This window comes from Protopterus annectens, chromosome 6.part1 (assembly GCF_019279795.1).
Source record: "Protopterus annectens isolate FY-2018-M chromosome 6.part1, PAN1.0, whole genome shotgun sequence".
Taxonomy (NCBI): Eukaryota; Metazoa; Chordata; order Ceratodontiformes; family Protopteridae; genus Protopterus; species Protopterus annectens.
Window position 1 is genome coordinate 470,607,968 of NC_056738.1, and position 16,004 is coordinate 470,623,971.

Sequence of the window (16,004 nt, forward strand, 5' to 3'; positions counted from 1 at the left end):
CCCTGAAATTTACAAAATTGTACCGAATGAAGCTCTAACATTGTTACTTTCAATTTTTAATAATATACAAAATAAAAATATGACCCCTCTTTCTTGGAAATATACATTCATTTCTCCTATCTTAAAGCCTGAAAAAGACCCAACAAAATGTAATTCATATAGACCTATATCATTATTAAACATGGACCATAAAATGTTTATGTCTATATATGTAACGAAGCTTAAAAATGTTCTTCCCAACTTAGTAGATGAGGACCAAACAGGTTTCATAATGAATAGAACAACTTTTGATAACGTTAAAAGAATAATAACCTTAACTGAATCAACTAAAAACTTTAAAAAAATAACCTAACTATAGTTAGTTTAGACATAAACTGTGCTTTTGACAGAGTTAATTGAGATTACATTTTTATTCTCCTACAGGAACTTACGTTTTGAAATAATTTTATAAATCTTATCACCCAGTTATATACTGGCTCTCTAGCGTATGTCAAAATTGGTTCTAATAAGTCTCAGTCCATACCTATTATTAAAGGGACTAAACAAGGTTGTCCTTTATCCCCTCTTTTATTTACTTTAGTCATGGAACCTTGTGCGAACTTTATTAGATGAAATAGTAATATTAAAGGTTTCGATATAAGTCTTAATAAAACTTCAAAGATTTAAATGTTTGCAGATGACATTCTGATTACTTTAGGAGGTAAGAACCCAACAATTCAGGAATTATTTAATGATATAGATTATTTTCAAAAAATCTCAGGTCTTAAATTTAATCACAATAAAATACAAATTTTGTTAACTGGCTCAAAAAAATATAACATTCAAAATGAATATGAAAAATATATACTACAGTCCCAACATATAAAATATTTAGGTATAATTATTGCCAATAATATAAAAGAAATACAAAAACTGAATTTCGGCAATAGTTTAAAAGAAATAGACAAACTAATACATAAATGGTCTAAAATAAAATTTTCAATAGAAGAGAAATTATCAATCATAAAAATTATACTTCTACCAAAATTCTTATACATAGTTCAATCTATTTCTATTACTCCACCTTGATTAAATTTTTTCTTTGGTACCCAATTAAACCTAGGATATCTTTATCATATCATATGTACAACTGGAATAATGGGGGTATTGCATTTCCAAATTTAGAAATATATTCCTCAGTTATTAAAACTATTTTATACCTTATCGATAGTAATTACTCTATCTTCATCACAAAACTTAAAAAATAATAATGATCTCTTTAAGCTAACTCTAGTTCATAGGTTCATAGGTTCATAGGTTCATACTAGGCTATCTGCCCAAGGGCATTTATAAGCCTAGCCCATAGTTATGTGGCTTTCGCCACCCCTTTAGTTTGAATAAAACTATGCCTATTATTTTTCTGTGCCTCTGTCAAGCAGTGACACTGAAGTAATCCCTGGGGTATATCTGCGATCTCCCATCCATTGGTCAAGATTCCTCTTGAACAAGGCCAGCGAGGTGCTCTGCCTCACATGTACCGGGATTTTGTTCCACAGCATAGGGAGTCTCTGGGTGATGAATCTGTCCCTCCAGCACGTTCTATTAATAACCGTGTCAAGGTTTAAGTCTCCCGCCCTTGTGGTTCTGAGGGATCTAGATTTTTTTGAGGTGAAGCATATTCATCAAATCTGGGTTTGACATGGCCTTATATGTCAGGCACAGGTCACCTCTGAGCAAGCGGTATGAGACTGAATAGAGCTGGAGTTCTTTCAGTCGGGCAGCATAAGACATATTTTTGAGACCCTTTATCCTTTTGGTGAGGAACTTTTGGGGCCTTTCCAGCTGCTGCAGGTGTCGGGTCAGATACATTCCGAATGGGGCATTGTACTCAATCATAGGTCTAATGAGTGATGAGTACAGGGGGACGATGACCTCCCTTGATCTAGATGTGAATCCCTTCATGATCAGGTGGGCAATGTAGAAGGTTTTCCTAACTACTTTAGCAACATGAGTGTCAAGCGAAGGCTACTGTCAACCTGGGTCCCCAGATCCCTGATGACTTCTTCTGTGCTCAGTGGATTGCCACCTGTATGGTAGCTAGGGGTAACCTTGTTTTTCCCGAAGGGTATGACTATGCATTTCTTGGCGTTTAACTTTAGGCCATGGCTCTGGCACCAGTTATCTGTTTCTGTGAGGCCCTTCTGAAGGATATCTGTGTCAGATGTGTTTTCGACTATGGCCCAGTTTGCAGTCATCTGCAAACTTTGTCAGCCATAACCCTCCTGTGTTTGCTTGTACTTCAGAAAAGTAGATGCCGAACAAGAGTGGACCCAGGACTGAGCCCTGTGGGACACCACTTGTGACAGGCTTTGAGTCTGACATGGCTCCAGCAACTCTGACCCTGTGGGTTCTGTCACTTAGCCAGTTTGCAACCCATCTTGTGATGTATGGGTTTACATTCAAGCTGATGAGTTTTTCGATGATACCGAGTGGGGTATTGTGTCGAAGGCCTTTGCCAGGTCGAGGTAGGCTGTATGGACTGCCTTTCCCTCATCAATGGCCTTGGTGACTGTCTCAAAAAAGTCAACCAAGTTTAAAAGGCATGATCTGCCTTTGACAAAGCCAAACTGGGTTGGATCCAAAGTCTGCAAGTTCCCTATGTCTTTATTTATGAGTTCCATTATGATCATCTCCATGGCTTTGCAGATAAGGCTTGTCAAGCTAATGGGACGGTAATTTCCAGGGTCGGTGGAGGCACCGCCCTTGTGAAGTGGGACCACAGTCGCCGTGCGCCACTCCTTGGGTACGTATCCTGAGGTGAGGCTAAGATTAAATAGCTGTCCTAACTGCGGGTTTAATTCCTCATTGAGTTCGTGGAGCACACAGCCGGGGCGGTCCCATGGATGCTGTGTTTTTTGCCTTGGAGAGAGCAGTTCTCACCTGGGTGTTGGAGATGTTTGGGGGGCTACAATCCTCTGGTATAGATATCTCTCCTTTTGGGGAGGGGAGAAGTTTGCACTGAACCTGTCAGCCAGTATGTTGGCAATGTGTGTAGGTTCAGTAATCTTCACATCATTTTGAACTAATTCTGAGCATATCTGGGAGTTTCCTCCTAGGTTTCTAACATAGCTAAAGAAGGCCTTATGATTGTCTTTTGAGTCCTTGGCGATTTTTCTCTCAAAATTTGCCTTGGATGATTTTATGAGAGCTCTTAGTTTTTACTTATAATGATCAAAGGTGTCTTACCTTTCAAGGATTTTGCTCTATCTTGTAGTAGCTTCCTCCTTTTGTTGTAGAGCTTGTTTATGGCTGGGGTCCACCAGACTGGGCGCTTGCCTTTGGTACAAAGAATCTTAGTTTTGTTTGGGATTGCCTGATCCATGCAGTCCTGTAGGTGCTGGTAGAAGGCATTTGTAAGTGATTCAGCGGTTTGAGTAATGTTTACCACTGGCTCAGGGGCCTTAAAGGAGATCACACTAGTTTTTAGAAGTGTGAAGTCGGCTTTTGAGAAGTTTTTCACTGTGGTCTTTTTTATTTCAGGTGGGGGCAGGATGAGGACCTCCAGTGAGATTAGTTTATGATCTGATCTCACCAGTGAGGGGTATACTTCCGGTGTTGAACATTGTGATCCCATGTTCGTGATGATGAGATCAAGTATGTTTTCTCCTCTTGTGGGGATGGTGACTAGTTGTTCCATGGCATTTGAGTTTATGAACTCCAGGAACCTTTGGGCTAGAGTGTTTGAGCTTGAGTAGTGTTCCCAGTCTATATTAGGGTAGTTGAAGTCACCTAGTAGGATGGTGTTTGGAGATACATTTATCCCCTCCATTGTTTTCAGGAAGGCCATGTGAGGTTCCTGAGTTTGAGAGGGTGGCCTGTAACATGCTACAAATTGCAGAGCAGTCTTGCCTATGGTTAATTGCACCTGGATGGTCTCCGATGCATCGTGCGTTGCCACCAACCTTGAGGTGTGGGTGTCCTTTATGAATATGGACCCCCCCCTCCTTTCTTGGTGTTGTCTGGATTTTGGGGCGGAACGCATGATATGAGGTGAAACCTGATAGTGCTGGGGTGCTCTCAGGAGCCTTGAACCAGGTTTCTGTCACAGCACAGACATCGATGTTCTCCATACTGAGAAGGGCCTCGAGTGCGTGCATCTTGAGATTGAGACTTCTGGCATTGAGCAGCATTACCCTTAGTTTTTTTCCTTTTTGTGTTCTAGGGTGGTAGGTTTAGAATTTGAGCCTTGCCTAAAAAGGCACAATGGGGTGGCAAGAGCCTTTGCCAATATCCGGAAGCCTAGGGTGACAGGTGCAAGCCGTCCCTTGCGGCAGCGTGGCTTGTCCAGCATGTCATCCCAGGCAGACAGACATTGATCCCCTTTGAATGACACCAGAATTTAAGCCAATTATTAAAGCTGATCATCTTATCACTGTATTGTGGCATCATTCTAGGTGAAGGTAGGATACTGCTCAAGGTCAGGGTCATACCTGCCTGGGCTACATAATCAGAGAGCTCCTCAATGTCTCTTTTCATGTAGTCCAAGGAGGTACGTCTCAGGTCGTTGACACCAGCGTGGACAATGACTGAGTCGTACTTGTACCTGCTGTTGAGAGACCTGAGTGCTTGCGTTATGTGGCGGATTCTAGCGCCCGACAGGCAGCTTACTGTGACCTTCTCCTTACTCAGTCTGGTGAGCGGGACATCAGTGTGTCTGACTATGGAGTCACCTATGACAAGTATGTTTGGTGTTGTATTTGGCCTTAAGGGCAGTGACTGCTTTGCACACTGATTTTGTTGTTTATGTGTTGTTTGTGTGGTGTATTGAGTTTGCAGTTGCTTGGGTGTCTGCTTTGGAGGCCTCTGCTGTTTAGGTAAATTTTACTCAGAGCCTCCGAGTATGTCTTAGTGTGTTTATGTGTTTGATTCAGTGGTGTGGTTGAGTTATGTGAGACTGGTATTGTGATGTGTGTAGTTGCCTTCTCCTCCTGCCTGGTCTTGCCAGTCCTGAGTTGAGAGAGCTCAGCCTCCAGTCTGGCTAAATAGCTGCATCTCTCACAAGTGTTAATGTTACGTGGGAGGAGGAGAGGGTTGTCCGTGTACATGAGGCAATTGTAACATTGTCTCAGAATTCCCAGATTCACCAACTGGGCAGGAGATGACGCCAGCATCTGACCCTTCAACATGCTAGAAAGAATTATGAGTTGGTATGAGACAGAAAAGTAGTGGGCTTAGCAGGGAAGTGGGCACTCCTGGGGGGTTTTGCTAGTGAGAGATTTGTCTAATATAGGAGTGCTTGACCTGCAAAGAGAATGCTTATAAGACAAGGGATATGCTTATAAGTCAAGTGCTGAGCTTTTTGAGAAGAAAAAGCTATTTGGAACAAGTGCTGCACTTTTTAGTGAAGGTGTAAACTGTTTAGGTTCCTAACAGAGCAGTTCTAAGGGAAAAATTGAAGAACAGACTTTCTGGAGCCAGAAAGAGTTTAACCTTGTTTAACGGCTGCCCGATGCTGCTCTAGTGGCAACTCCGTGCTAATTCGCGCTAAAGCACGTTAAAGCGTGCTTGATAGCAGGGGCTGGAAAGAAGCAGGAATAGACCCAAAACGGACAATAAAACTACAGTTTCAAGTCAGTAACCACCTCTACGGGGGGGGGGGGGGGACAGGGAAGCTGCTCAATGTTATTCACTAAATAACAAATTCATACGGAAACTAAAGGAATATTTTACTCTTAGCCTCACCCAAAATTTTATATCAAACTATATCGATATTATTTTAAAATCCTTTAAAAAATGTCATTTTTAGATTTCAGTCATATGAAGGTTGGTTATTCCTTATTTTCCCCATAGCATACACACAGGGGGTTATTTTCTGTACAAATTTTCATAAAATGTCAATATTTGAACAAAACCGACAAAAAACAAAGTAAAATGTCCAGGTACCCCAGTCATGAAACGAATAATCCACTTTATTGTAAGAATCACAGGAGCAACCACCATTAGCGCTTTTGTCTTAGCCACAAGACTTCATCAGATACTCCTTCCATGTGTTACTAATCTTTTATGTAAAACACAATTAACATTAATTAAAATTTTAAAGAAACAGTATCAAAATATCACTTCATTTCATCCTAAAATATATATATATATATATAAATAAATAAAAATAAAACATAAAACATAATAAAAATATATTTAGCATTATAGATACAGTTAGAAATTACACAGGGGGTGGTGATTTAAGGAATATGTTGCTTAACAAAGAACTGAAATTGCAACTTAGGTTGAAATCTAACATACCCCCTGGATTGAATGAATACATCTCTGTAAAACCGGTCCTAGCACAGAAGGCATCCTTGGTGTGAATTTTAGCAGGGCATACAGAGGTTTATTATCATAGTCATTATGTTTAAAATAGTATTTAATATCCACAATATTTTAGGAAAAGTTTTTTATTTGTATGAATATTATTCATACATTCATATACAAAAATAACTTTTTAAAATAAAGATACATTTTATGTTTTATGTTTTATTTTTATTTATTTATATATATATTTTTTAGGATGAAATGAAGCGATATTTTGATACTGTTTCTTTAAAATTTTAATTAATGTTAATTGTGTTTTATATAAAAGATTAGTAACACATGGAAGGAGTATCTGATGAAGTCTTGTGGTTAAGACGAAAGCGCTAATGGTGGTTGCTTCTGTGATTCTTACAATAAAGTGGATTATTCGTTTCATGACTGTGGTACCTGGACATTTTACTTTGTTTTTTGTCGGATTAGTTTACAATTATATATATTTTTTGGTTGAATATTTGAACAAAAACATTTGATTTATTGGCATCAAATGTTAAAAAACAATGAATTGCAATCCATTGACACTTTATTGGAAGAGAATGACCTTAATTCATCATTATGGCTTGACTTACAAGAAGCTAGAAATTATATCAAAAACAAATTTGATTTAATACCTTCTTCAGTTAAAATTTAATTCCCAAACTCATTCAATACTTTGTTGCTATTACTCAACAGAACAACATGATTAAAATTAGCCTTCAAAATATATATATAAAATTATCAAAGCAGATCTAGATATTTTCTCTGATAATTACTGGAAGTACTTCTCTGACATTAATAATAATAACCCTTCGGATAAAGATAAATTGAATTTTCTTCAGTCGGCAGGTAAAACTACATCATCACTTAAATGGAGAATCTTTACCTGGAGATTTTTAAATAGATCTTTCATCACTCCGTATAAAATAAATAAGTTGTATAAAGAAAATATCTTTGTTGGAGATATATGAAGGTTCAGAATGCTGATTGATCACATATTTTCTATGATTGTTTGCAAGCAATATTTACTGATAACTTTCTTCTTACTAAATCGTTAGATTTATTTAATTCTCCAATCCCATCCTGTGTTGAAACTAGTAAATATTTGCTTCTTTGGTCTGTACTGTCTATAGCCAGGAAAGAAATTACTAGAAATTGGAAATCATCACAAATTTCCTCCTTTCAATACTTTAAAGATCTTCTCTTGGAGGTATCTAAGTTAGAATCAATGACAAGTCTAGATTTTCTAGGAATACAGCAGTGTATATTCAATGGATGAATATAATTGATTTATTAGAACATTAATAACTTAAAGATAGTAATCCGATTTTATTCACTTGTTTTAACTTTATTTATTTGTAGAATAGTGGACATCGATATACATAGTTCATTGTCTATTTTTTATTTTTTTATTTTTAACATCAAAAATTTTGCTCAGTTTTCTGTTAATAATTGTATCTTCAAGATATGTTTTTAATAAAATTTATTTAAAAAAAAGTTCTTTACACTGTTTTGAAAATAGAATGAAAAGTACATGTTATGGTAACGATTCAAGTTGCTTCATGTTTCAAGTAATTTGTGCTTGTTTTTTTAACTTTGTTCCGGAAAATATCCATGCTTAGTTTCCCCAAGCAGATTTGCAGACTGGATTGCAATAAAATCCAATATATATATATATATATATATATATATATATATATATATATATATATATATATATTGATTCACTGAAAACTCATTTCACTGAATTTCGAAATGCTCACACCAAATCGCTGAAAACTCAAATCACTGAAAACTCATTTCACTGAACATTTCACTGAATGTAAGTACTGTTGGGCAAATAAAATGTATATGCCCTTTTTGCCACTGTAGTGTGATACTGGAGTTAGTATATATAGTCAAAAGGGGGTGTGAGGGGTGTAGCCCCCCACCTACTTTTGGTTTTATATTGTTAGTTTTCAGTGAAATGAGATTCATAAAGATAAACGCTAAGTAGGTGGGGAGATATGCCCCCCACAACCCTCAGTGTGAGGGACTGTGCCCTCCACACCATCCCTAGGTATATATACTAACTCCAGGATTGCACTACATTGGGGAAAAGGGCATATACATATTATTTGCCCAGCAGTACTTAACATTCAGTGAAATGTGATTCAGTGAAATGTGTTTTCAGTGATTTGAGCTTTCAGTGATTTTTTTGAGGGTGAAATGAAATTCATAGAAATGAGTTTTCAGTGAATCAATGTAGAACCATATATATACATATATATATATATATATATATATATATATATATATATATATATATATATACACACACACACACACATATATATATATATATATATATATATATATATATATATATATATATATCCCTTTGTACTTTGCTGCATTTGAATATGTCTGTTATCAGACATTTGTCTACATGTCCGAATTTGATTTTCAGACATTTCTGATATATATGAGTGGTGTTACTTTTATGAATACTTATTTTGCCAAAGGGAGGCAGTGTATATCTACTTACCAAAATGTTGTTTGTGTGCATGCATATAGTTACATTTTTATATAAAATGTTATTACAGGGAATGGTTGTATCATAACAAAAAAAGATATCAGATGAAAAAGATAACCATTTTATTTATTTTTTTTTTATTCTTACTAAGCATGCTCAAAGCCGGGTAATCAACATTTTGAAATTAAATATGTTTAACAGGCATGCTTTACAAAATGTAAGCAATATAAATAAGAGGAAAACATCAAAAACAGTGGCCCATCAGTTCTAGCTTATTACTGCAGTGTTTTCCTTGCATCTGCTTCTACCTTTCTCTATCTGTGGGTTAATACTGACTTGTGCTGCGGTTCATAGTATTATCAAACATATTATCATCTTTGAGTATTTGCAAAGCTTGTCAATAATTAAAATGTGCTGGTATTTTATATTGTCCATGTACAAAGTTGTTTTTCAATAATGTAAGTGAACTTTTTAGCATTGTTATGAGTGGCAGTTTATTCCATGTTTGTTTTAGTGGTTGAGTAATGGATTTGCCACATTTTTTTTCACTGTTGCTTTTAAGCATTTAGTTATGGATCTTTGTGTTGACTGCAGTCATGTGTTCTCATTTTGTAGAGCATGGAAAAAATTATTAAACTCCAAAACTGAGAAAAAAGCAAGCTTGTTAAGTACCTCTCTGACATCAGAAAGATGTTTAATGAGCTTTTGTTAAGCACCCTAAGTGATATTAAGATCAAGTTTCATGCTAGGGATTAACAGCAGTCAATGAAGGCCTGCAAGAAGCATTGGCAGAACGTAAATCAAGTTTAAAAGCTTGTTAGATAATTCACTCTGTCATACTTGTAAACCAAAAACATGGCAAAACTAAATGTCTAACAGCTTTTAAAGCCATTCAGTCTTTAGACAGGCACTGTGTTTTGTCATTGCTAAGCATTTTACAGGCTCCCTAATGCCAGGCCTTGAAAGCCAGTAAAGCCCTTTACACCCCAAAACTTCTTTTTTCACTAACTGTTAGTACATGGGGCAGTTAAAGCTTCATGCACTACAAAGAATTATGATCAGATCTCACCCACCATAACCCTTACTGTGTGTTCTTGATATGGATGCCAAGATTTGCTTCTCGAGCTTCACTTTCCTGATGAATGCCTTGGTATCCTTATGTTGAACATAGATGGCTGTGATCAGACACCCAGTCATAAACTTCTATATGGGCCATGTTTTAAGATATGCACATTTGACTCTGATCTCCATCAAAAAGTCTTGTCTTCAATAAATAATGCAGCTAAAACTAAATATAATATCACTGAATTGCTGCATTGACATATTTATTAAAAAAACAACATTGTGAAGTTTTAAACACTGATGTGCCTGACTATAGGGTATAGACTTGTCTTTGTTATGTAGATGGTTAGATTTACAGATGTTGTGATATATTTACTGAAATGTTATTTTAAGTGTCCTTTTCAGCTGCGTGATTTTATATGCTGGAGAAGCTGTATAGTGGAATGGTAGCGCTTTCTAACTCTTCTGACTGTCCTCATTTTCCCATGTACATATAGGGAGAAAAAGGTGATAAAGGTGAACATGGTCTCAAGGGTGAAAAAGGTGACTCAGGAGGAGGATTTTTCCATAGAAATGCACAGGGACATCCAGGCCCTCCTGGTCCCCCAGGGCCTGCTGGACCAAGGGTAAGAGGAGACATTATTTCCTTATCAGCACATTCACTATATAATCTTATTAGGCACACAGTACTTTTTGAAGGCAGCGGTAAAACTGTATAAGCCAGTGGTTTTAAACATTGAACTTCTTTAGTGCAGAAGTTTTATTCCTCGCTGTTAGATTTATTTTGGTCTGTATCATATTCTGTATAATGCTGCACAAATTCAGAAAGCTTCAGGTGTATGTGATACAATCCCTTGTACAGTGTGACAAGAAAGTTTTTACCTACAGCTGTCTTTCCTTTAGCTAATTGATGAGGGTTATGTTCAAGCACCAGCATTCCAGGTTCAGTTAAGAAACCCATTGCAGAGGGGAGCTAGGACTCAGCAGCCTGCCTGCTCTTATGTCTTGCTCAGGAAGGGCTGTTCTTTGTTGCAGGATTGTCCCGTAGTGAGACCTGAGAACTAACCCAAGGCACAGTTAATAGGCTGGAATGGCACATCAACACCAATCCTAAGCCAAAATTGCCATCTCGGAATGCATAATAAACTGATGTTACATGCATGTATCACATATCCATTTCTGCTGGGGGAATGTGTGGCCATACAGAAAAGATCCTCTTTTCTTCAAACAGGATGCTGTTAACCTCACCAGTGACTCTTGCACTCCACAACAGGGTGAATTCAATGATGGAGTGTTTGGTGGTTGGTTGTACTATTCAGATGGTTGCAGATTATTGAAGAAAAAAGTGTGTAGAATTTTACAAAAAGAGAGTAAAGTGAACTTGTGAGATTCCAGTTGCTCTGACTTCCTAACAGCTGTAGCTTTACACATTTATCTTGCCCCAGCCCAAAGACATTCCTTCTTTCACTGTAAATACCAACCTGGATTGAATATAGCTAGGAAGAAGAAAATGACCTATCCCCCACACTACAGCTAAATGGAGGCCACCCTCATGATGTCATCTATTCTTTCACTGAGGTTGTTATCCAGTCACCCTCAAATGCGTATCTTCCTTGATCTCAAATTAAGCCAACAAAAGTTCAGCCTTGTAAAAATCTCACAGGGCTATCATCTGTTTCTCTTCACCAATGCTATCAGCTATAGCCCATCTGGAAGCCAATATTTTCATCAAGCAACAATGTTCCATTTTGCTGTTCTGCTCTACATCAAAACATCTCCAGGTAAGATTTAAAGCTATCAAAAAGGGAGGCATTGGTCATATCCCTCCTCAGTATAAGGCACTATCTTCCTCATGTCCCTCTCACAAAATTGTTGACTTTTGATGCAGTTTGCTAAAATGTACACTATGTCTGAGGCAACTGCTCGACACACGTGGCAGCAAACATATGGTAATTTTGCCCTAACGTGCATCTTAGCTAGGGTAGCCAGAATCATACAGAACTTTTCACATAAAATTCCTCCACTCTCAGAATGCTGTTTCTTCCCTAGCAGGAGCTGACAACTCATAAAACCCTTGAGGACTAGTAAATGACAACAGTCATCCGAGTTATAATCTGAATTAGTTTATGGTTAGTCCTGTCCAGCAGTAGTGAGTGGCTGGTCTTTTGAATAAGCTCAGCCACATTCTATCATTTCATAAGTTCTACTAGTAAACACAACACTTGGCCACTAGTATCATATCATAGCATATGTAAAGGAAGGTCCTTACTTATCTGCTTCTTTATGTTCTCAGATATTTTATCTTATAGGTAGTCATTAAGCATGAGTTGAAGGAGACCCTAAGCTGAGTCCAGTTTTGCAGTTGCCCCAGAGCACTGCCTAGTTAAGTGACTTGTTCATAGTAGGCAAATGGAGGCTGAAATAATGAAATCCTGGACTATAAAATGCAGCTCATTAAGAGCTTATAGCCTTAATCTTCTCCACTGATACAGTCTTCTTCTCATTCAGTCCTCTAATGTCAGCAGATGGCCAGTAGTAAAGAGGTAGAAGTCATTTCCATCCTGTTACTGTAAGCCACATTGTCTCCTCCCCTCTGTTACTAAGACCTCATAACATTACCTACTATGAGATATTGGCATGAATAAAGTGTACATGTGCTAGTCAGATTCCCCTAAATAGCCATAGTTTGCATGGGGGTATCCCCTTCATTACTTGATTGAGGTCATTCCCCAAAAGTGACCTTCCCAGCTCAACATCCACTGCTGCTGAACTGTTGTCCATTCACAATGGCCACCCTGAGTTGAGCAGCCCAACACAAAGAGATCAGAAGCAAGCTGTCTACCTTTGAGGATATGAACAAGACCACCAGTAGTTTTTTAACACTTTTATGTTGCTAGAGATTTATAATTCTTTGCATTATGCCTGGCTTGGGACATCACTTTTCCTCCTGTGCCCTTCATCCCATCCTTCTGTCTTCCCTTGCCTTTTTTTTTGTTTGTTGCAAAAAAAATCCAGAGCTAAGAGATTGCATTCTCCAGATTAAATGCAGTGTCATACATTTTATGTTATATTTTCCTCCATAATTTGCAGCATATTTCCTTAAAGTACCTCAGGAATTGTAATGCTAGGTAACTTGAATTTTTCCCCTGTAAATCTTTTTATTTTTTTAATGTAGAAAAAGTGAAAAAATCTGGGAATAACTGCACATTGGAGCCAATAATTTCGAAATTTAGAAGTAGTGTATTCTAATGGCTTATTTTGACTGGTTCTTAAAATGCTAAATGTCCACAGTGTTCCAGTACATTGACATTGTATTTTACCTCAGTCCGCAGTCAGTTTCTGATCAGTTAACATGTGACTGTGTTCTAGGAGCAGTACAATTTTGTAGTTTCATATAACTAGAAACTTGCAGGTGGGTGGAACTCTACAATAGTAAGAAGAAGTGTAGAGTATGATACACCATTTGCTTTAGTTCAGGGACTTGACCGTAGTAAATTGGTTACCATTATCACTAATGGGACTACTTGAACTGGAGTACTTGGCATGCCATTGTCATTGCGGATTGGCTGTTTTATATCTGTAATGAAACTTCATCTGTAGTTTCTCAGAGTACTTTTTTATTTGAGAGAGTCTCACTGGTGGATTGAGAACTGCCATATCACTAGTGGGGTCTCTGATACTGGGGGACTAGGCACCTCATGGTGCCCTTTTAAGGGTGATTTTGGATTTGGATGGTAGTAAATGCACCTGACATGTGTCACTAGGCATTCTTGGCGTTGGGATGGCAGAATGGGTGCTCCCTTGTACATCTGTAAAGGGGTCTATTGGGAATGCAATAGTGTGTTGTATTTTTTAAACATGGTTTGAGAGTCCCTCCTCAGTCACTGTGCTGTTATCCCTTAATGTGAATCAAATGCACACTGCATTATTTTCTGGCTCACATCAAAGAGGTCTACCTGCTTTTATCAGCCTGAATACCACTTTGATCTTATTCCCAAGGAATGCAGGTTTCCCTTCGGACCGCCACTAAATAACCTATTAGTCATGTGGTCTACATGTGTTGCACATCAGGCTGCATATCTGAGCCTGCAAGTTTTTCTTGATCAAGCCTTAGGGTTTAAGCAACAAAACCATGATAATGTATGAATGCCAGATCAGCATAAAATTGAGATTGAGTGTGATAATCAGGATTTATAGAAAATAGGAATATTTGACAGAAGCTGATCAAAGGCTGATATACTTAGTAATTAGTTTGCTAGGCATGAACAGGGCATAACAGCTGTTAAAAAGAGTTTTTTCTTCTTCTATCTGATGTGATATAATGGAGAAATCTTTGTATGTGGACTGGAATTATTTTTCGGATATTCATGCTGAGGTGGAACCATTGTGATTTTTTTGTTGTCACTGTCTGTACCAACAAATATTACTGCCACGTTTCTAGATAATTATAGTGTTCTGCATTACTTATTCATACAGCTCTAATTTTAGGTCTGTTGTCAGCTGGTTACACTGTCATACATCTGATTCAGAGTAGGTTAAGATGAGAAGCATTAGGGGTCGTATACCGGTATTGGTAATACTAATTTTCACTAATTTAGGTGGTCAGTAAATGAAGGATATTTACTATGAAACTTCTGACCTGCAGTGTTTAAAAATTGTTCCTGTATTATTAGCCTTATGTTAACAGTTTTTAGACTTCAAAATATAAAAATAAATTGCTTTAAATTAACTGTAAAGACTAGGACACCATTCAGGAGGCAGTGAGTTTGATCTAGTTTGTTTTTGAATGATGACCTGATTAAAGTGCTTGTGGATTTCCTCTAAAGTTTTATTTTTGTTATTTTTACCTTTTATTTAGGGTCCAAAAGGAGACACCATTGTAGGTCCCCCTGGACCTCCAGGTAATCCTGGAGTTGTTCGTGAAGGTTACCGTGGGCCTCCTGGGCCACCTGGACCTCCAGGCCCACCAGGTGCACCAAGTACTGGAGTACGAGGTGAGTAGAATATAAGTTCTGCTATTTGAGCAGGTCATATTTTATGAAACTTTGGAATCAAGTTACAGCCCTTTTTTTTAACAACCAGATTTTTCTTCTAGCTGTTCTTGGACCACCTGGCCCACCCGGCCCACCAGGACCTCCAGGATCTGGGGTAAGACAGTACTGTTTACTCAGTGTCAACATTAATATGATTGTCTAGGAAAGCAATAATGCTAAATGGTAGACCTGTGAGCACAGGTTTATGTGCAGCAGGACGAACAATGGTGTTACTACAACTTATTCTGCTAGGTGCCACAACTATTGATTTTTCTTTCAGATACAATACTTATTGGGTCCACTTACTCACTGCTTTCTTCAGATCTCCCCATCAGTCTGTCATTCCCTGTTATTCTACTCATTTGTTTCTTTGTTTTGCTTCCTTAGGAGAAGATGAGAGATGGATTTCATAGTCTCTGGGTTCTTTACATTTCCTAAGTGGATGCTTTTGGCTTTTACTTCTTCAGTCATTCCCTCATCTTCCATTTCATTGAATGCACAGCATGCTTTATTGCAGTGTAGAGCTCTGCACATTTTTACTCAAATGTGTCGGTGTCCGATTCATGGACTGCTATCGTTGCATACCTAGCCTTTGCTAAGGAAGGCTGAGCACTGACCACGTACCTTCACCTGTATAGAAAAGAACAGAATATCCGCCACTTAATCTCACCAAAACACACACAGACACACGCGCGCACACACACGCGCTCGTGCACGCGTGCGCAGACACAAGCATGCGCGCGCGTGCACACACACGCACACACACACACACACACACACACACACACACACACACACACAAACACGCTCATTGTATACCATTACAGCAGCCTCTGTTTCTGCATCCCTCCAACACTGGCCAGCTGGCAATGTAGTGATCTTCTGTAGACATTGTCATTCAGGAAGGTGAAGGGTATGACAGTGGAGGCAATAACTTGATATAGTAGCTGATGAGGTGATTGAGTTTTGTCATAGCAGTTCTTTTCCTTAGTGGCACAACAGAGGATCCCCACATCTTGTGGGATGCATTTGCTAATGTATGCTCAAAAACTGACAGGAACAGGCACACCCAT

The 16,004-nt window shown here is 38.1% G+C and overlaps 1 protein-coding gene across 4 annotated transcripts in view; it reads left to right on the plus strand.

Annotated features, from left to right (window-relative positions):
• COL18A1 (collagen type XVIII alpha 1 chain) overlaps window positions 1-16,004 on the plus strand; it is a 1,701,455-nt gene that overhangs the window by 1,576,528 nt on the left and 108,923 nt on the right. For all 4 annotated transcript variants that reach the window (XM_044075903.1, XM_044075900.1, XM_044075901.1 and 1 more), the window contains 3 exons: window positions 10,396-10,524; window positions 14,757-14,892; window positions 14,994-15,046. In XM_044075903.1, the coding sequence (XP_043931838.1) occupies window positions 10,396-10,524; window positions 14,757-14,892; window positions 14,994-15,046 (318 nt within the window). The remainder of the gene's footprint in view (window positions 1-10,395; window positions 10,525-14,756; window positions 14,893-14,993; window positions 15,047-16,004) is intronic.